General features: G+C 34.9%; 1 protein-coding gene across 2 annotated transcripts in view; it reads left to right on the forward strand.

Moving 5' to 3' along the window:
- The window catches only part of KLHL2 (kelch like family member 2), a 141,378-nt gene extending 119,813 nt beyond the window's left edge, over positions 1-21,565 (forward strand). For both annotated transcript variants that reach the window (XM_037830960.1, XM_037830961.1), the window contains 9 exons: positions 2,850-2,966; positions 4,258-4,407; positions 10,042-10,159; positions 14,627-14,824; positions 15,281-15,382; positions 16,655-16,783; positions 17,434-17,574; positions 19,339-19,482; positions 20,422-21,565. In XM_037830960.1, coding sequence (XP_037686888.1) covers positions 2,850-2,966; positions 4,258-4,407; positions 10,042-10,159; positions 14,627-14,824; positions 15,281-15,382; positions 16,655-16,783; positions 17,434-17,574; positions 19,339-19,482; positions 20,422-20,450 — 1,128 coding nt within the window. In that variant the 3' untranslated portion in view covers positions 20,451-21,565. The remainder of the gene's footprint in view (positions 1-2,849; positions 2,967-4,257; positions 4,408-10,041; positions 10,160-14,626; positions 14,825-15,280; positions 15,383-16,654; positions 16,784-17,433; positions 17,575-19,338; positions 19,483-20,421) is intronic.
- Positions 21,566-21,839: the final 274 nt, after the last annotated feature.

The following is a 21,839-nucleotide window of genomic DNA, read 5'->3' on the forward strand; positions in this document are numbered from 1 at the left end:
ATAGACAGAGCTGCTGCCGATCTGGACTGGAGAGGACAGACAAGGAACAAATTGAAGGAAAAATTTCTTCAAAGACAGTGCCATGGAGGTTGAAGTCTGGAGTCAAGAGGTCTCAGACTGGGAGAGCGGAGTGGCCCACACACATGGAAAGGGTGAATTTGCCCTGGAGGTCGAGGGTGGGCCTTCTGCCTCAATGCTCAGGAAGTGTTCTGCCACCCCAAACCCCAAAGAGGGTGGAGCACATTCCCAGGGAATTGGGGAGAGCCTGGCTGCCACCCCACAGTTCTGAAGGGATTGAGCATGTGCCCTGGAGATGGAAGGGAATCCGGGTGCTACCCCAATGTTTGAGGAGGGTGGGCCCGAGAAGGTGGTCTCCCCAATGTGTAGATATGTTGGAGCACTCACCCCAGTGTTTGGAGAGGAAAGGGCTGCCAAAAAGGCCCTTAGGAAGGGTTAGACTCCCACTCTCTCAAGCCTCGAGGATGCAACATCGTTCTGTAAATGACTCTCAGACTTTGAAATCTAGTGAAGTTTGTCTTGCGGGTTTTAGGAAATGTTTTGGTCCTGTGAACCCTGTTTTCCTTACTGTTTCTCCTTACGGCAATGGGAATGTTTATCCTATGAATGTCCCTCCTTTGTATATTGGGAGCACATAACTTGTTCTAAGTTCACAGATCCAAAGCTAAAGAAAAATTATGCCTTAAGAGTGACCATGCCTATAATTGATTTTGATGGGATCTTGTACTTAACTATTGTTACAGAAATGATTTAAGTTTCTGTGATATTGTGGTGGGATGAATGTACTTTGTATATGGAAAGATCATGTCATTTTGCAGTCCAGGGAGTGGAATGTGCTGTTTGGATGTATTATGTCCCCCAAAATGCCATTATCTTTGATGTAATCTTGTGTGGGCAGACCTATCAGTGTTAATTAGATTGTAATTCCTTGAGTGTTTCCATGGAGATGTGCTCCACCCAACTGTGGGTGATGGCTCTGATTGGATAATTTCCATGGAGGTGTTGGCCCGCCCATTCAGGTTAAGTCTGAATTAAATTATTGGAGCACTATATAAGATCAGACAGAAGGAGCAAGCTGCTACAGCCAAGAGGGACACTTTGAAGAAAGCATAGGAGCTGCAGATGAGAGACAGTTTGAAGAGGCCGTTGAAAGCAGACTCTTGCTCCAGAGAAGCTAAGAGAGGGCAAACACTCCAAGGGCAGCTTAGAGTGACATTTTTGAGTAACAGCAGCCTAGAGAGGAGCATCCCAGGAGAAAGCCATTTTGAAACCAGAACTTTGGAGCAGACGCCAGCCACGTGCCTTCCCAGCTAACGGAGGTCTTCCGGACACCATTGGCCATCCTCCAATGAAGGTACCTGATTGTTGATGCATTTACCTTGGACGCTTTATGGCCTTAAGACTTAACTGTGTAACCAAATAAACCCCCTTTTATAAAAGCCAATCCATTTCTGGTGTTTTGCATTCTGGCAGCATCAGCACAGTAGAACACCTGGTCTTAAGATAGTAGTCTTAAGGTAGTCAAGCTTTTTACATGACATCTGGTTTCCCCAAAATGAGTATTTCAGGAGATGAGGATGGGAAGCCTCAAGGTTTTATGACCCAGCTTCAGAATTTCAGAAGCAACACAGTGTTCCTTCTACCACATGCTATTGGTTACAAAGGGCCAACTCAGATTCAGTTTGTGGGAGGTTGTTACATAAAGGTGTGAATATTGGGAGATGTGGTATATTAGGGGCATTTTTGGAAACCAGTATCACAGTGTGTAGAGTGGACCAAAAGTGGGGTGAGAATGGATGTGGGGGCCCAATAGGAGGTTGGTGAAGTCATACCAGTGAGCATTAAGGATCTGATATAGGTTAGTAGAAGCAGGGGTGGAGAAGAGGACACACAATTGAGAAATAGTAGAATTGGCAGGATGTGGTCTATCTCTCGGTTATTCACTTTATCTCTTGCACCAAGCACAGATAAATATTTGTTAAGTGAATAAATTAAAAAGGGATGATAATTGTAATGTGGACTATTTTTAGCTTTTTGCTGTGTTCCTGAATCAAAATAACTATTTTTTTTTTTTTGCTACCAGTAATCCATTTATATTGTCAAACACTTTCAACAACCTTTTAGAGGTTATTGGATGATATATTCATCAGTCTGAAAAGAAATTATGTAGTGAAATATAGTATTCACATTAGTTTATTAGCTTTCTCATTCATATATGTTGTAAGTAGTAATGCCCCTTATTTAGTTTATTTTTAAGACCTCAAAATATTTTAATATATTCTGTGATTATGAAAAAGGAGAGTTAATCTCTTGTCTTGATTTATAAGTGCATGGGCTTGTTAGTTTGTAAATCTAAATAAAAAGCCAAAAAATGAATTGTTTTTAAGGGTACATCAATTTTTATTCTAGAACTTCACTTTGCTTCATTATTTTGGGTGCTTTACCATCCTTATTCCAAAGGGACTTGAGATTTAAATCTAGGTAAGTAGAACTAAATTCAATTTGGAAAGGTTATCAACAATGAAAATTATATATCATCAGATTATTACAGCTAGTGATTGCTCAAATTCAAGAAGATTAGGTAATGTACTTGTCAAAATGCTTCACAAATGTCAAATGTACTTACTGAATACCAAATAGGGCAAGGGGAATAGAGTGACTGGCTTTGTAAATACATCATAAATCAGGATTTTCTAAAAAGTTTGAGTGATGGATTAAACTTGGGTATCTTAGCAGTAGTTGTATGTTAAAAGTAATCTCATCATATTTCTTCCACATGCCTTACTATATAACTCATTGTTTATTTTTCTTCTCCCCATATTTTCTGGAAGGTATTTGAAGCTGTAATAGCTTGGGTGAACCATGACAAAGATGTAAGGCAAGAGTTTATGGCCCGGCTGATGGAACATGTAAGGTTACCTTTGCTTCCTCGGGAGTATTTAGTTCAGGTAAATGAATGCAAAGCACCTGACTACATATAACACTTTGTCACCAGCCTGAGGAGTGTGTAGGTGCCCAGTAGTCAGTGATGAGAGCTGCAGAACACAGGTAGAGCCAACGAGCGCAAGGCAGAGCCATAAAGGCACCTGCAGTCTTTGGCAGCTGCCCCCTCTTAGGCTGTTCCCCATTATTAGAAATTTGTTTGCCATCCCTTTTTCTGGTTTGGGTAGTCAAGTATTAGAGCTTATCGAGGCAATATGTGTCATGGTCATTTAACTAATGAATGTGTGCCTCTGCCTCTACATCACTGCCTTGTTCTTCTCTGCTTCTCTTTTGTTCGTCTCTTCTAGTTCACCCGCAGAAATGGAATTTGGTGATTTGACCCAAATACTGTTTAATTCTACTTCATAATTTCCCAGTGGTATGCATTTGGTGCTCATCTTTATTTTTAAGCTGAGGAAAATCAGCCTATTAGAAATAGGAATACATAATTCTTCAGTAGTCCCTGAACAATTTTCAATTTACTCTTTTATTATTCTCATCTTGTTAGAAAAATTTCAACATTTTTATAATCAAAACCATCTAACGCACTATTTCTTTGTTAAGAGATTAGATCTGTGCGCACTTTAGGATTTCTTAATACCTCTATTTTTTGTAGTCTGTGTAATCATTGGTCAGAGCTCTACCATTAAAAAATGAACAAAAAAAACTGTCCTGCTTTTGGGGTCAGGCATAGTAAAGACAAGACTTAATTGGTGCTATAGACACATTATTTTAAAGTAGTTTGAATCTCTTTGCTGGATATTTTATTTGCCATCTTGTGTTTGACAGGGCATCTTCAGTTTATTAGTATTGCCTACCCCTCCCGAAGTACTCATTATCTTTTTTCTTGTTTTTCTGTCTGGCTTGATGTTTAAAAAAGAAATAAATGAGTATAGTAGTGTCTAGAGTGCATCATATTGTATAGCTGACATTGAAGTATGTCATATTTTTCATTGTAGTTCTTCTCTTTATTACCCATATATATGTTTATTTCTGCAGGCCAGATACTTGAGCACTTTTTTGTTTTGATTTATTTTTCTCTTTGTGATCTTTTTGTTTGTTTGTTTGTTTTATTTTCTTGGTGATCTTCAAACTTTCTTACTTTTAGGCTGAACTGCAGAGGATAGTTACTGGCTTGGGTAGTTACTGGTTTTTTGTCCCCCCCCCCCCCCACCCTTTTCTTTATTTCTGTTTTGTTGTCGGTTTTATCATGAAATAGCAGTCTTCTCACGGAGTATGCCTGATTTCTTCTTACAGAGGGTTGAAGAGGAAGCATTGGTCAAAAACAGCAGCGCTTGCAAAGATTACCTCATTGAAGCTATGAAGTACCATTTGCTGCCAACAGAGCAACGTATATTAATGAAGAGTGTCCGGACACGGCTGAGGACACCGATGAACCTTCCCAAAGTAGGATATGTTGTTCACACTTGTTATCACCTCACAGGAAAGGCCCATAGTGAAATGAACTGTTAATTTTAGCTTGCCTGAATTTCTGTGCTGTGTTGTTTTAATTTCCCTGCCACAAACAACACAGTACATCTAAGAATTCATTGTACTGTATTGAATTGAACTCCTCTATTGATTTTGTCCCTTTAAGGTGGGGATTGTTTGGCTCATTTAATCTTTATAAATTGTATGATGTCACTCTTCTGAAACAGAAGGCAACTGGTTTTTGTCCCTTCTGAGTTGTGTTAGCTCTAGTTAAAATAGAAAGAGGCAAATCAGACAAGGTAGCAAAATTTCTCTGTTAAGCTAAGTGTTTATATAACTGGAATCCCAGTGTTTTCACAGAAGTACGTATTGGAACTAGGATGGTAAAATAGCTTGATCAGTTCATCTCCTTACTGTCCCCTAATGTATATACTATTTGAAGGTGCGCCCAGACATCATATGTAGCCATTTCAGCGTAGATTTCTCATATGTCTACCCATATCATCAGTGTTCATATTTTCCTGTTTAAAAAGTCCATATCCCACCTTTATTTTTTTAGTTGAAGCCATTCTTGTTTTATTGATTTAATTGTCCTTACAACATAACCCTTCATAATTGCATTTGTTTGCAATTCCTTCTGCTCTTTGCATCTTTATAGTACCAGAAGACCAACACTTTAAGCACCATTTGATGTATGGTCTTATCAGAATGATCCATAATAAAATGCTTTTATTTACTTATTTGTTTGTTTATTTATTTTTGGCTCTTGTGGGAAGGGATGATGGATTAATAATCTGTTATCCATTGTTTTCTATATCTTTCATCTTTAGTTATTACTCTCTATCCTCTCCATTGACTTACGTTTTTTAAATTCTTTCATATTAATGCTTTTATTTAATGTTTCTCCAGGTTTTATTTTTGGAGTCTACATTTTTGATTGCTTCAAATCTGTATTGGTATTGTTTTTCTGTTGTGCCCAGTGTTAGCAACAGTTCTCAATTTAGAACCAACTGCAGATTTTGCCAGTGTGCTTTTTACTCCTTTTCTAGATCATTAGTAAATATTTTAATTTAGAATGAACCCCAACACTCTCCCTGGTGACATCTCATTAGAAATACCCACCCACTGACACAGTCTATTTGTAGAAAGTTTCGGTCCATATGATTATGATTGTTACCCAAACCAAAAATAAAACGATTTGGCATATAACATCCAATGAGATTCAGGATCAAATGGTTTCAAATTTGGAAAGATTTTTTTTTAACATCCCTTTGTCTGCTTCTCATCATTTGTTGGCCCCTAGAAGTTTGAATATTCTTCTCAAAATAGTCGAAAGTTTTACTGAGAATATTATCTCTTAACAAAAGGTATTTACAAGGCATTCACCTCCTATTCTGTTTTGAAAATTGGTATTTGCCTTTTTAAAATTTTCTGATCTCTCCTCAGTTCTCCAAGATTTTTCAAAAATAATTGTAAGTGGCTCAGTAAGTACATTAGCTAGTTCCCTTGATACCTTAGTATGCATGCCATCTGGGTCTGCTGATTTTATAAATGTTTACATTTCCCAATTTCCCTTTTACCTGCTTTTATGAGTAGCCATCTTTATATGCCTTCATTACTTCATAATTGTCCATATTATTTGGTGTCAGTTTTTGTTCTTACAAGAAATAAATTTATAAAAAGTGTTCAGCATCTTAGTCAACTTAAAGTTATCATTTCTTTCATGGTAGTCTTTCCAACTTCCTTCTAAGTAATTTGTTTTATCTTTAATACTTTTTAAACATTACATATTTGTAAAAAATAGCTCTTTTTAACCCATAGAATTATCTTCTACCATCTTTAGCTTTGCTGAGAGACCTTTAGGGTGAACTAATTTACTTCGAATTTCTGAAATACACACGTCATTTTTGAAAACTTTCTGGAGAGTTCTTAGTAAAATCCTATCAAGTATTTTATTTTTCTTTCTCTGGTGGGGTTGTGCTGTCTGTTCAGTTGACATTGTTTGGGTACTTCTCAGTTGTGGCCTTGGAATGGCCACAGTACTGGAATACCAACACTTTAAGCACCACTTTGTATATGGTCTTATCAGAATGATCCATAATATGTTTTTATTTACTTATTTTGTTTGTTTGTTTATTTTCTACTCTTGTATGCGGGGGCAGTGATGGATTAATAGTTAATATGTTATCCATTGTTTTCTTATATCTTTCATCTTTAGTTATTACTCTCTATCCTCTCCACTGAATTATGTCTTTTGACATACAACCGTGTTGTACTTTTAAATCTCAATTCTTTATCTTTTATTTTGTGATGGGTGTACTGATCCATAAAGGTTCTCTTTTATAATGCTTTGTCAATGTGGCTAAGAAGGAGTGGCAGCAGAGCTGGTAGACAGCAAGGAGCAACAGTATTTCTTTGACTTTGCATGTCTACTGGCATTATCTCTTCTCAAGGTTTATCTTTAAAGTTGCTTGTATTGTATGCTCTTTCAACAGTACCATTTGTCATTTGAGAGTAGTTACCTTTAAGATTAAATCTAAGTTAGAATGAAATCTAATCTAGGACTGGTAATAATTTGCATGAATGATTCTTTTTATATTTTGAATATTTGTTTTGCATTCTTGATTAATAGCACTGGGATTACATAAGGCATCCTTGGATTTAGACATCATAATGAAAACGGTATATGTATACTTTATTGATGGCTTCTCTTTCTCTTTGGAATTCTATTTTTTACAAATGCTGTCATATTTCTGGGTATATATCTTTCTATATTGTATTAGTCAGGGTTCTCTAGGGAAACAGAACTGATGGGAGATATCCGTAAATATTATGAGATTTTATAAAAATTGTCTCATCGGACTGAGGAGATGCACAAGTCCAAATTCTGTAGGGCAAGCTGCAAGGTGGAATTCTGATGAAGGTTTTTGATGAATTCCCCAAGGAGAAGCTGGCTCGCCAAAGTAGAGATGGAAATTCTCTCTTCAGACTGCTGAAATTATCATTTCTCCTTCTAATGTCTTCAATTGATTGCATGAAAGATCTCTCATTATTGAAGGCAGTTTCCTCAATTTATTATAGATGTAATCAGCCATAGATGCAATCAACTTATTGATGATTTAAGTACATGAAATGTCCTCACAGTAACAGTCAGGCCAGTGCTTGCTAGACCAAACATCTGGACAAATTGACACAGGAACCTAACCATCACAAATATTTTACCCAATATATTTTGAAATTCCCAACTGTAGAATCATGAAACTTGATTTCTCAGGAATTTCCGTTTTTAACTAACATGTAATAAGTGAAGAAATGGAAAAGAGCAAAGTTTAGTTAACCTGTATTTGGGGTCAGTTATTTTAATTTGCTTAACTCCATACCCCTTGCCCTCTTCATTTGTTACATTTAACTTTTCCATACCAAAGGTCTTCCCAATTTTCTAGTTTCTTTACATTAGTATAATTAGTGTGCAATTTCTCAAATGAGATCGGGTGGCTTTTACAAATAACTGGGTGTGAGTTTGAGCAGTTCATTTGATGGTAGCCACACAGTGGTTTTAGCATTCTCTTGATCTCATACAAATATCCCTTTTCTCCTGTCCTCCCATTGTACGTTCTCCCTGTCCCTGTTATCCCTAATTCCTAGAGTCCCAAATCCCCACCCCATTCACTTCTCTTGGGTTAGTAAAGAACAAATATTACCACTGTTCTCTGTATCTTGGGAACACGTTTTTCCTCCCACCTTCGTTTTGATATGCAAAAGTGAATTATTTCATGGAAATCATGAAATTCAAAGTTCGAGAATCATGTAATCTATAAATCAATATTTTTTCTCATGGGTTTTGTATTCCCTTCTGAGGTTTTTTTGTTTGGTGTTTTTTTGTTTTGTTTTGTTTTGTTTAATATCTTCATCAGATATAGAATCCAAGTCTCTTTCAAAAGTCGTCTAACTTTGCCAGGTAGAATTTGAAGTTTTGAACATGGATAGGTATTATATAAAACCCTAAATACAATATTGATCTTACTGAGCATTCTCCCTCTATGATTTTACAACCTTGCTTGCCTCCCATCTCTTCCTTTGATGGTGAAAGGGGAGGGTGTTGGTGAGTTTCTTTGTTAATTCTTCCTTTTACTCATTTGCATTCAACACTGGAAGAATGGCAGACCTGAAAGAACTGTTTGGTTGGTCTATGTTCAGTCTTCTTTTTAAGTCCTTTATAATTCCTTCTTCTCTTCAGCTACTAACTTAATTATTAAATAGGACCCTTTTTGGAAAATTGGGATTTGCTCTGATTCAGGAATTATGTTTTCTATATACCCATCTTTCTGTAGTTCTAAGCATTGGTAGGTCATTGCTCAGTCAAGGTCACAGACCTCTTTTTTGCATGTATAATTACTTCATGCTCTGTTAATTTTGATTTTGTTTTTCTTTTTAACATGTGCTTTTCTTGTCATAATTTATCTTTTCCCCGAGGTCCTTGTCATTCTTTACAGTATTTTTCTATTCAAGACATCATTAACATTTATGTTCTTCCAGTTTAACACCTGTATTTTCAGGGTTGTCAGAGAGTGCCTGTATGTACTCAGTAAAAGGTAAACATGTTGGTTTCTAAATTCCATCCATCTCGAAAGGCCCTAGGTCAGGTTCCACCCTCTCCTGAAAGTTTTCACTAAATTAAGGCAACTTTCCATTTTCTGATCAGCAACAGCAGTTAATGTCTCTACTAATTATATAACTTTTTGATCATTTGTAATTGTCAAATTGTATGTTGTTCTTGAATTACTTCATGAGTCTTATTGTTTCCTCAGTGATATGTATAAGCTCTTGGAGGGTAGAGACGACGTCTTCTATTTCTTATGTATAATGCTTAGCACAGTTCAGGTCAAATATAGTAGGCCCTTAGTAAATAGTTGTTGGATTCAGTTGAATTGAAGAAATACATAGACCTCATTTATTCTCAGCATCAAACTATTGTGCATTTGTTCATTGTGATTTCTACCATCTCCATTATCTGTCCTTTCAGGCTGTTTATTTGTGGGCATCAGAGAGGTCTCTTTACAATTGAGATCGAGGAATCTGTGCTCTTGTGAACTCCAGTTCAATCACTCCTCTTTTTTCAGTAGGTTTTTTTTTTTTTTCCTTCTTCCATCTTTCATTTTCCTCACTGTCCTTTTCACCTCACTTATCCACTAACATAAATTTTGTTTCTCTCTGCTCTCCTAGATTGTGAAGATCTAGTCCCTGGTCATTGCAAAACCGGGCTCTAGTTTATAGCAATTACTAGGACATACTGCAGCCTTGCCAGTGCTGACTGCCTGCTGTTTTTTGGCTTAAATACTGCTTTTGCTCGAAGGATCAGAAACTTAGTTTCTGAAATCCTTATATTTAACTCAATGTGCTAGATAATAAAATTTTAGTTCTAACATGTGCCCCCTTTGTTGATGTTTATTAAATGTTGATTTAGGTGGTCATTTTCCCCCCAGCTCATCCTACCATCTTCATCCTAATACTCTCCACACCAGTGTCCACACCAGTGTCTTTGTAGGATATTTTAAATCCCTGAATATGTAATAGTCATTTATTCAAGGACTTATATTTCTGCCCTTCCAGTTGATGGTGGTGGTTGGCGGCCAAGCCCCAAAGGCTATCCGCAGTGTGGAATGCTATGACTTTAAAGAGGAACGATGGCACCAAGTTGCAGAATTACCTTCCAGGAGGTGCAGAGCAGGTAAGCATGATGCACTCTGGTCGGTTTCCTCCTGCTGGGTCATTGGGAGCGTCTGTCTCAGGTCTTACTTTTTAATTAAAAGAATCTTTATTAGAAAAGCTTTGATTAAAATAGCTGCGTGGTTAACAATGATTCAGGAGCCTAGTAACTCATTTAAGACATAGATGGGAAAAGCTGCTTCTGTGTTCATATTTACTTGTCTGTCTGATTTTCTAAGTATAATGTGGAGGAGCTAGCAATTTGCATGGTATTTTCCTAGTTGCCTTTGCTAATGTGTTCAGAAGAGAATTCTTTGGTTTGAGACTCTTAATTCTAGGAGATTCCTGCCTCAACCGTAAGCCACAGCTGTCTTCTTGCAGGTATTTGTTTTATAAACATTTGTTGAAACTGACCTTATTTAGCCAAAACTGCAGTCACAAGAAGCATTTACAGATTCTTAGGATACTTCCTGAGACTCAAACTTGGATCCATATTTTTTATAATTTGTATCTCCCATAACAAAATGAGTTCCAAGTGTAATGGAACATTTCTATGATTCTAACACTGTATCTTGGAAACTGTTACATTATCTGCAAATCTAAGTTTCATTCTTTAAGAGCTGTGTAGTATTGGGAGCAGAGTCTGGATGTAGTATAAGTTTACTAGTTTTTAATTGAAGAACATTAAAATTGTTTTTAATCTTATGCTATTATAAATATTGCAACAATGAATTTCCTTATACATCATTGTGTACATATTCAAATATTTTTCAGTAGGATAAAATTCTGGTTTAAAGGGTATCCTAAGAGAGTACACCAATGACTACTCCCACTATCAGTAAAATATGAGGTGCTAGTTTCTCTACGCTCTTAATAACACCATGTATTTAAATATTTGGACCTTTGCCGGTCTGATAGCTGAAAAATGCTCTCTCTTCTTGGTTTGTACTTATTTAATTGAAGTACAAATCTTTAATTTGTACTTCTTTAATGAGGAAAGTTAACCATTTTTCTCTGAATTGTCAGTTCATGAATTTTTCCATTTTTGATTTTGTTTTATTGATTTGACAATTACATTTATATATTAAGGAAAGTAGCCTTTTGTCTATCATATATGGTGTATATATTTACATCTTAATCTTTTATTTCTGACTATGCTGTTTTTGCCCTGTAAAAATTTTAACTTTTTATTTAGTTCTGTATATCAGGATTTTGCATCTTTGGACTTAGAGATTTGTTTCTAACTTAGAAAAGTGTTATTTATATGTGTGTGTATCATGCACTCATACTTTTTAAAACTTTTTATGTTGAAATAATTTTAGATTTACAAAGGAGTTACAAAGATAGTACAAGGAGTTTGATACACTCTTCACCTGGCTTTCCCTAATATTGACATCTTATATAACCATGGTACACTTATCAAAACTAAAAAATTAGCATTGGTATAGTATTATGAACTAATCTGCAAGCTTTATTCGGATTTCACCAGCTTTTCCATTAAGGCCTTTACTCTGTTTCAGGATCCCACATTGCGTTTGGTTGTCATGTTCTCTAGTCTCTTCCGATAGGTGACAGCTCCTTATTCTTTCCTTGTCTTTCATGACCTTGACTCTTTTGAAGAGTACTGGTTAGGTAATTTTTAAAATATCTCTCGGTTTGGGTTGTCTGATGTTTTCTCATGATTAGATTGAGGTTATGAAACACCCCAGAGTGAAGTTTCCTTTACAGGGTACGTAGTATCAGTATGATTGTTTCTGGTGATATTAACCTTGATCACTTGGTTGAAGTTGTGTCTGCCTGATTTCTGCACGGTAACAAAACTGTATTTTAAAAACATGAATTTTTCTAGTGCTTTTACAATTATATTTTCTATATTAATTTTTAAAACATCTGAACTTTATTTTGGTATAACAAGAAAAGTATGGATTTTTGTTTTTAATGACTAGCTAGTTGTCCCGATACCCTTTATTAACTAATCAACCTATCTGGACTTACTTGAAATGCTGCCTTTAATATTTATTAAATTTTCACATTTATTTAGTTTTGTTCTAAATTTTCTGTTCTTGTCCTTTGATTTGTTCTTGACTGTTCATGTGTCAAAACAAAGTAGTTTTAATTTAGGATATGTTTTAATATTTGGTAGGATTGGTTCCTTCCTCATTACTCCAGTTGAATCATAATTTTCCTAGCTACCCTGGAATGATTCATTTAGGGCAAATTTCCACATTTACAATACTGAAACTCCCCTTTAAGTACAAGTGATACCTTTCCATGTATTCATGTCTTCTTTTACATCCTTCAGATTTTTAACATTTTCTTTATATGGTTCTGTATGTTTCTTGCAAATTTATTCTTAGATACTTTATTGTTACTGTTAGAAATGGGGTCTTCTATGATATTTGCCTACTAGTTTCTTAATTCACATCTGGGTCCTGGTATGGTTAACTTTTCATTGCATCATAAATCCCTAGACTGCATTTATTCCAAAGCGTACAGTTTACTCATTGGGTAACTATTAGTAAATTTTACTTTCATTGTGCCCTCATTCCTCTCAACACTCATCAGCTACCCCTACCATCCCCTTCAGCTCAGAGCTGATGATAACTGTTCTTTGACTAACTGTAATCTTGGCCAAACTACTCAAACTTCTGGGTACTCTGTTTCTCTGGTAACATGGTGAGAGGTTCCCATACTTCTTTTTAGTTCAATATCCTCTCCACACAGAAACCTTGGGGGAAAATCTCACCTTGTAGATTGATTCATTTTTCTCTTCTTTCTGCCATCCGAAATATCCTAAAGCTTTGAAAGCATACTATAACATCTCTAGGAGATGATACATTTTGGTTTCTTTGGTTTTGTTTCTAGGGAAAGGAAAATAAAACTTGCTTTGGCCGGAATTCCCACAGTGAATGTTCCCCAGTGTCACGATATTTGAATACAGTATTTTTTCATTCTGAAATATGCTATCTGCTGTGTAACTGCTTACTGGTTCCCCGGACCTCCCAAGGAGGGCCTGTAAGCTCAGGAAATCTAGTGATTACCCTTGATCATTTGCTATTTCTCTGCCTACTTAAACTATTCATGGCCAGACACTTGCCTCAGACACTCTGGATTTACCAGGAAGTAGCTTGAGTATTCATTTCCTGATGGAAGTCAGGTTCATTTGAACTGTAAGACGTCTTGATGCCATGTAATATAAAGGACTGTACATTCAAATATTTTGGGGGATTTGTGATGGTGGGTAGGGGAGATAAAGCATCTGGGTAAGACAGTAATGAGCAGTGGTGCATGCCTCACCTGATGACATTCAAATACAAACATCATATAAAACATTGAGCTAGTCAGACACTTATATCTGGTGATTTCAGTTCTCCCTGCTGGAGTTCAGAGAAATGTGAGGCACAAAGCCTGCCATTAGTAGTTTAATAATCTGGCTGGGGCAGTGATATAAGCAGGAATAATATTAAGAACAGTAAAATTTGAACAATTTAAAATAGTGAAATTCCAGCCTGTACAACATTTATTAATCACAAATACACTACATAGGTATTGTTTGCTGTGGGGCTTCAAGAGCTGGAAGGAATCCGTTTAGGCTGAAGTGGCTCAGGGAAAGCCTCATAGAGAATGTGGAATTTGAACTGGGGCTTGAAAGTTGAAGATAGAGTGGATGGTGAGAGTAGCTTCTCAGTTCAGGACAATGGCATGGACAAAAGTTCAGAAAAATGAAAAGATGGTTGAAACCCTGAGTGTAGCAAAACAGTTGTTCCACCCAGGGATCCCCTACTTTCTTGTTAGCCCAGGGTCAGCACACTTTTCGTAAAGGGCCATAGGTAAATGTTTTAGGCTTTGTGGCCCACATAGTCTCAAGTTGCAGCTGTACAACTCTGCCACTCTGCAAAAGCAGCTATAGACAATATGTAAATAATGGGTGTGGCTGTGTTCCAGTAAACATGAGTGCTGAAATTTGAATTTCATATAATTTCTTAATTGTTAAAACTGTCTTTAGCTCACGGCCCATACAAAAATAACAGGCCAGACTTGGCTGATAGGTAGGTTTTAATTTGCTGACCTTGATTTAGCCCACTAACATGATGAACTGGAAGTACATTATGCAAATAAAGTATAAACATAAAGATTTTCATTTATTAACATCCAATAGAAGATCCAAAATGGAAAGCCATAAAAGATGTCTATAGGTTCAAGTATTTGGAAAATGTTGGCTGATTACTTAAGCCTGTAAATTAATATTTAGAAATCAAACATGAGTCAGAATGGTACTTGAGCCTGTGCCAGAGCATGTTCAGTAACCATAGAAAGACAATTTAATAGTTATATAGCAAATGAATAGTGTCTCTTAGAACCTGTTCCGTCAGGATCCTCATAGAAGTAACTTACATTCTGACATCTGTAGACTTACTGTAAAGCAGTCTTAAGATTATGGTGGAACTTGGTAGCATGTTCATATTTAAATGCTGTATTCGTTTTACAGGAATGGTCTACATGGCCGGACTTGTGTTTGCTGTCGGTGGCTTTAATGGTTCATTAAGAGTCCGCACTGTAGATTCCTACGACCCCGTGAAGGATCAGTGGACTAGCGTTGCAAACATGCGAGACCGGAGAAGCACTTTGGGAGCTGCTGTGTTAAATGGATTGTTATATGCTGTGGGAGGCTTTGATGGGAGTACAGGTAATTTCCTTTTTATCTTTTCTACCTTGCTTTTAGAATTAACCCAACAACCATGTTTATGGAACAAATTATGGCAACATTAGGAGACACTTGAATATTTTAATGGGTATTTTTTAAAATACATTTAAAAATTGTATCAAGTATTCCTTTAAATGATATGAGTCTTAATTGTATACATTTTCTTTCTTATGCATCAGTTTCAGTCGTCTCCCCAGTCTTAAAAAGCTAATAAATAAATGTAAGTAGCTTGGGTAGGAGCTCTCTGGAAAGGAAGCTATTCTTGTTCATCATGTAAATGATATATTTACATTCCACCGTTTTCTTCTGTAATGTTAGTCCAATTTAGCATGCCTGAAGTATTTTTCCTAATTAAAAAAGTATATATATATATGTGTCTATAAGAACAATTAACTTTGTTTTAGAGGAGGAAATGAAGAGTGTTGTACTTTGTTATAGGTTTATCATCTGTGGAAGCGTATAACATAAAGTCTAATGAATGGTTTCATGTTGCTCCGATGAACACAAGGAGGAGCAGTGTTGGTGTAGGGGTTGTTGGAGGTAGGTGCTGGCGGTTCTTCCAGGTGAACATTTCCAGTACATATGGCTTGATTGTTGGGAGTGGGGTTTTCCAGTGATCTAAACACTAATGTTATAATTGGGCAAGCAAATGGTCATTTAAAATAGAAAAGTAGTAATTATTATAAAATTTTCATTATCCTCTTTTAAAAATTAGCTAATCTATATAAACTTTCCTGTATAAGGCCTCCTTTCACCTACTCCCTCCCTCCCTTCTTTCCTTCTCTTTCTTTCTCTATCTATATGTGTGTATTTGTGTGACCTATGTAAGATTGTCACCTGATCTTAGCACAATTGTATAGGGAGAAAATCAGTGACATTTATAAAATATTATATCTGGAGAAGAGCTGTTTCATTTAAGGGATGGATTACCACCTTTATTTATTTATGTCCTACTTTGTGTCCAAATAGAATTTAAGAAAGGCTGTAAGTATTATTATTATTTTATGTGATTTTGATATCAGTTTGGGCACCCCTTTCTACTGTGAATGTAATTCCTGGTAGTAACTTAAAAAAAAAATCTTTATTGAGATATAATTCATATACAGTGCAATTCACCCATTTAAAATGTATAATTTAATAGCTTGTATTATTGTCACAGAGTTGTGCATCCATCACCACAATCAATTTTGGAACATTTCATTAGCTGAAAAGGCAACCCTGCTCCTCTTAGTTGTTCCCCTCCCCCCCCATCCCACCATCATCCCCAGCCCTAGGCAACCATTAATCTACTTTTTGTCTCTATAGATTTACCTCTACTGGCCACTTCATATAAATGGAATTGTACAATATGTAGTCCTTTGTGACTGGCTTCTTTCACTTAGCATAATATTTTCAAGGTTTATCCATGCTGTAGCATGTGTCAGTATTTCATTTCTTTGTATTGCTGAATTATATTCCATTGTATCCCTATACTAACTCTTGGTTTAACTTTTATTTTTCAGTTTACTGAGAGAAAATTGAATTCTGTTTTCCAGGATCTTATTCACTTATCAAAGTGTTATGCAAAAATAAATGAGTGTATCTTCTATTAGTAAGGTTATTGGTGAAAAGTATTACCTGTACCTTGCAGATCTTTATATGATTTGATGACTCCACTTTTAACTATTAGGCAAAGTCTTAATATTAGTTCATAAAAATCAGTACACTTTGCAAGGCAACTGTTACCATTGAGGAAAATATATTAATATTTTCTGATTTGAAAAAACTGTGTGAAAAATTCATGAATTTGGCTTTCTTTGTGATTGTGTTTAGGTTTGCTCTATGCTGTAGGGGGTTATGATGGAGCTTCCCGTCAGTGTCTTAGCACAGTTGAATGCTATAATGCTACCACAAACGAGTGGACGTATATAGCGGAAATGAGCACCAGACGGAGTGGCGCAGGTAAATATGAACCTCATTTAGTAATTGAAGGAGGAAAGGATGGAAAATAATTAAACAAGTGAAATGATTCACTAGCATTACTTTACATTATCTGAAAATATATGCTGACTTTAATGACAGACTAATTTAAGTGCAGTTTAGTACAATTTACCACAGTTTAGTACTTTTAAAATTTAATTTTGAAGTGCTAAATTAAAAATCTTCTTTTCTGTTTTATTTGTATATTTATATTGCTTGGCATTCCTTTTTATTTTTTGTTTTGAGTGCTAATTGGGGAACTTTTTTAATGTTCAAGAATTTCTATTTCTATTTGTTACAAATTTTGTGCTTTGTTGCAGATTTACTTTTATCATGAAAGTTGTTTTCAAAAGGATTATATTAAAGGACTTATTTTCTGTGTTCTGTATAAATCATTTTTATTTTTTTCACATACTTCTTTTTAAGAATAATAGTTCTTTTTAGGATATTTGTTTAATTGTCAATTCTTTTCCATCTCCATTTCTTATATTGAATGCTTTAATATCAACTTACTTTTATTACAAGTAATAATTTGAAAAGATTTGCTTACAAGTAAATTGAATAAACCCTAACATGTTATATATTTCTTGTCCATTTTGCTCTATTTTCATTTCATTGTTTGTGTTTTATAGGTGTTGGTGTGTTAAACAACTTATTGTATGCTGTCGGAGGTCATGATGGCCCTTTAGTGAGAAAAAGTGTTGAAGTTTATGATCCCACCACCAATACATGGAGGCAGGTTGCAGATATGAACATGTGCAGAAGAAATGCAGGTATCAGTCTAGATTAAGATTATGAAATTTATATTCAGTTCCAGTTAAAGTTTCACTAGTATCACTGTGTCTTCCTGTGTTTTTGTTTGTTTGTGTTTTTACTAATCTGGTTTTCATAATAGAGTTTGAGCTCTTTAAAGCGAGAAACTTAAATAATAATTCTTTATAGTGAGTACCAAGTATAGTGTCTAGAACATAGGCAGTTGTGACATTTATACTTATAATTTCTACTAATGACTGCTTTTATTTTTTAAATTTGTACTGGGAGAGTCTCCAGAAGATGATTTATAATTTGTAATGATGAAAGGTTTATACAAAAAAATCACTTAAAAATGTTTTAACACATTTATGATGTTTGTCTACAGTATGACAGAAATACCTTCAACTTTCAGTTACTGGAAAAAAAAATACCCTAAGTAAACATAGAAGGTATGACTGGTCAAGTTATTTCTTAATGAAAAATGATACATCACCTCAGTCAGTTTTTACACCAGATTCTTAAAAGCATTTAGTAAACATTTGTGTCTTCTAATTATCAAACAATGTATTCGTGTGGTAGAAGAAGATACAAGACAACTAATAGAAATTTTTAAATTATTGTTGTTGCTTTGGAAATATGCTTCACTTTCATCTCCAATTCACTTTAAATGCTCAACATAATTATTTTTTTAGGTAAAAGTCACATATCTTCTTCACCAAAAGAATTTGTATTCATTGTTACTTGATTAATATTTTTTAAAGCAGTTTTATTCACACACGATTATAATCCATCCAACATGTACAATCAGTGGCTCTCAGTATAATCACAGTCGTGCTTTCATCACCACAGTCAATTTTAGAACACTTTCATGCTCCAAAAAGAAAACCCCATATCCTTCTTTATTATTGACACTTAGCATTGGTGTGGTACCTTTGTTACAATTGATGGAAGAACATTATAATATTACTGTTAACTTTAGTCCACAATTTATGTTAGGCATATTTTCCCATATATCACCCTATTATTAATACCACTTACTGGTGACATATATTTGTTGTAGTTCATGGAAGAACATTCTTATATTTGCGCTATTAACCACCTTCAATGTGGTGACTTCTTTTTGCTGCTTAATGGAGACTAATTAATTAGGATAAAAGCTCTCTTTATCTGATAGCTTGAATTCATTCATTCTTATCACAAGCATTTTTGAGTCCTACCATGTGGCATACACTGGAGATTGATAAGCCATTATCCTGATTCTCAGGAGCTGTTGTCTAGTTGAGGAAATATTTAAACCAGTTAAAAAGCTAGTTGAATATCATCTTAGGGGAGTCCTGAAGAAGGTGGCCCTAATATAATGCAGTTCAGGATCTTTAGAAAATGGAAAAGCTAAAGCAACAACATCAAAAAATATAATTTCAAGAGATCTTCAAGGTTAGTGAACTAATGACTTGTAAAAAAGACCCATGGAAGGGAACTACATGTGGAAAATAGATTCAGGGTGGTTATCTAGTCTTTTGGGAAATGCTAGTCTTATTTAAAATGCCATTATCTTCATACTGTTTCCGATAGTCTAAAATAAGGTCTTGATCCTTGAACTCCTTGTACATCACTGGATGATATTGCAAGATACATCAAAAAATACTCTTCAATTTAAATGTGATTACTATGGACTGTGATTGTCAACAACAGAATAGAATTATAATTAATTCTACTTGATCTTGCAGTTCATATTCATCCAAATTTTGGAAATAATTGTTTTCTCTGTGTAATTTTTGTTAAAGGAGTTTGTGCAGTTAATGGTCTGTTATATGTAGTTGGAGGAGATGATGGTTCCTGTAACTTGGCATCGGTGGAATATTATAACCCAACAACTGATAAGTGGACAATTGTGTCATCTTGTATGAGCACAGGGAGAAGTTATGCAGGTAATAATCAACCTTTGCAGTGGAATGGATTTCGTTAAGTGGCATGGCTTTAATTACTCAGATAGCCAAGAAACATGACCTCTAAAACATCTCCCCATTGCAGGGCTCCCTGAGATAGTATTATAGTGAGGATGTGAAATAATTTTTTTCTTAAGCATGGTTGAATAATAAAATGTCATGTTTGGTCCATTCTCTTAGTAAGAGAAATGGTAATGTTCTTTAATAAATAGAGAAACTGGATCATTTTTTTAAAATTAGGGCTTTATAAGTGAGATTTCAAAACTGTATATTTATTTTAATTTTTCTTTGATGATAGATATTTATAGTGCCTTCAAAATTAGAATATTGCTGTGACAAAATTAATCCAGTAGTCACAAAAAAAAAGAGAACTTTATACTAATTAGCCATCACTGTTGTTTATGCATCATCCAAAATAACACCTCATAGAAGAGCTATGTACAGCAGGATCCCAGAATAACATGGCTCAGTATTAGGTGAATTTAACAGCTTCATTGAGGTATCATTGACATACAGTAAACAGCATATATTTGATTTGTTTTGACATATGTATGCACCTGTGAAACCATCACCACAATCAGGATACTGAACATATCCATCACCTCCAAAAATTTCATTGTTCCCCTTTAAGTATTAAGTGAATTTTGGTAATTTTTGAATAAACTTATTTTCCCAAGTTGATCAAAAGACCTGTTCTGGATTAAATGGTCTAATATATAATATTATCCTTTTTCATAACTAAACGGAGATTTCAGTAGCATTTAGGTGAAAATGATAGTACTATTCAAGTTTAAGAAGGAAATTCTAAAACATGATTTGTTTGGTCCCTCTTGCTTTAGTAGTAAAAAGAAATCCTTATTTTCTTGGCAATAAAGAATGCTGCCTGTGACTTCTGTTTCATTTCTTCATTTCTTTGCTCAGGGGTCACAGTTATTGATAAACCATTATGAGCCTGAAGGACATTTTCTGCATATTTATACATGAGAAACAGGCTTCAACAAGTATTTCTGAAGTGACTAAGAAATCTAGCACTTCTCCACTTGTAGCTGCACTTTAAGTCTCAGCAGAAGATAAGATCGTCTGCCTTTCTAGGCCCTGGATACTGAAGATTATTTTTGGTAGAAGCACCATGTAGGCTTTTTCTGCAATGAGCAGCAGCTGATTGAATTTTAATAAGAAGCCTGGACTGCAGTACATATTCTGTAGTCTTTAGACAGCAGTTGTTTTCATAAAGACTTTCAACAGACTGGTTCTTATCAACATTGAATGACTATGACATATTTTGCGAAGGAGGATAAAGTAATGTATGTTCTTGTAAAATTAAATTTATATCTTTATTCCTTCTCCTGAAAATCTGTATACCCAGGAACTGAAACTCTTTGAACAGGTATTAAAATCTATGTTAAGTATACAAACTAGTTGAGGGATAAAACTGTTTGCTTTTATAAAATATCTTTGATTACATGAGTATAATAAATTGTGTGCATATGAATGTGTGTCTATATGCTTTCCTTTAAAAATGTTTGAAAAGATGTTTGAAACTTGATTATACTATTTATAATTGGCACAGTACTTTGAATTATGCCAGTACTACATTGTAAAACAGAGTTGTATTTTTTGATATTTAACAATGCTTAACACTTTAAAATGCCACTTCTGAGGAATGAACATGGTGTAACACACCTGAATATGTGTGATGCCAAACTTTTTAACTAAAATATAAATTATGCTTATTTATTATTTCTTTAGTTTAATCTTGGTCATGTTTTGGTGTGTATTTTTAAAATTTTTTCTTAAAGTAACACTTTGGCATGAACATTACTGCAGGTTTTTGATGAATATAATGAATGTATGGAATTCAACTGAATTTGCATGGTCTTAAGAATTTTTTCTGTGTGTACAAAATTAGCTGCTATTAACAGAAGAGAGAACTTCCTGTGAGTAGTCATGTGTGTTGATCAGGTATAATTTTTTGGAGATCTTCAACTAATCTCACTTTAAAAATGACCAAAACATGTCTTTCTTGAATTATCTTTGAATAAAAGTTTGTATATTATTTGTTTCACAGTGTCCTTGATTTTATCTGTTTAATTTCCTGTTAAGAAAATTGTCTCTTGAATTTTTATTTTTTAAAATTTGCATTTTTAACTTCACAAATGTATATTTTAAATTTGTTACCAAAGGAACCTGTAAGGCAAGGCTGTTAATAACTGAAGTCACTAAAAATTGTTCTCCAAGAAAAGGCAACCTTAACCATCAAGGAAAAGATTCCCAAAGATTGGCAAAATTCAGGGTTTTTGTATTCCTCTGTCCCATATCATAGAGATATGAGATAAAGA

The sequence above is a fragment of the Choloepus didactylus genome, chromosome 3 (assembly GCF_015220235.1).
Source record: "Choloepus didactylus isolate mChoDid1 chromosome 3, mChoDid1.pri, whole genome shotgun sequence".
Taxonomy (NCBI): Eukaryota; Metazoa; Chordata; class Mammalia; order Pilosa; family Megalonychidae; genus Choloepus; species Choloepus didactylus.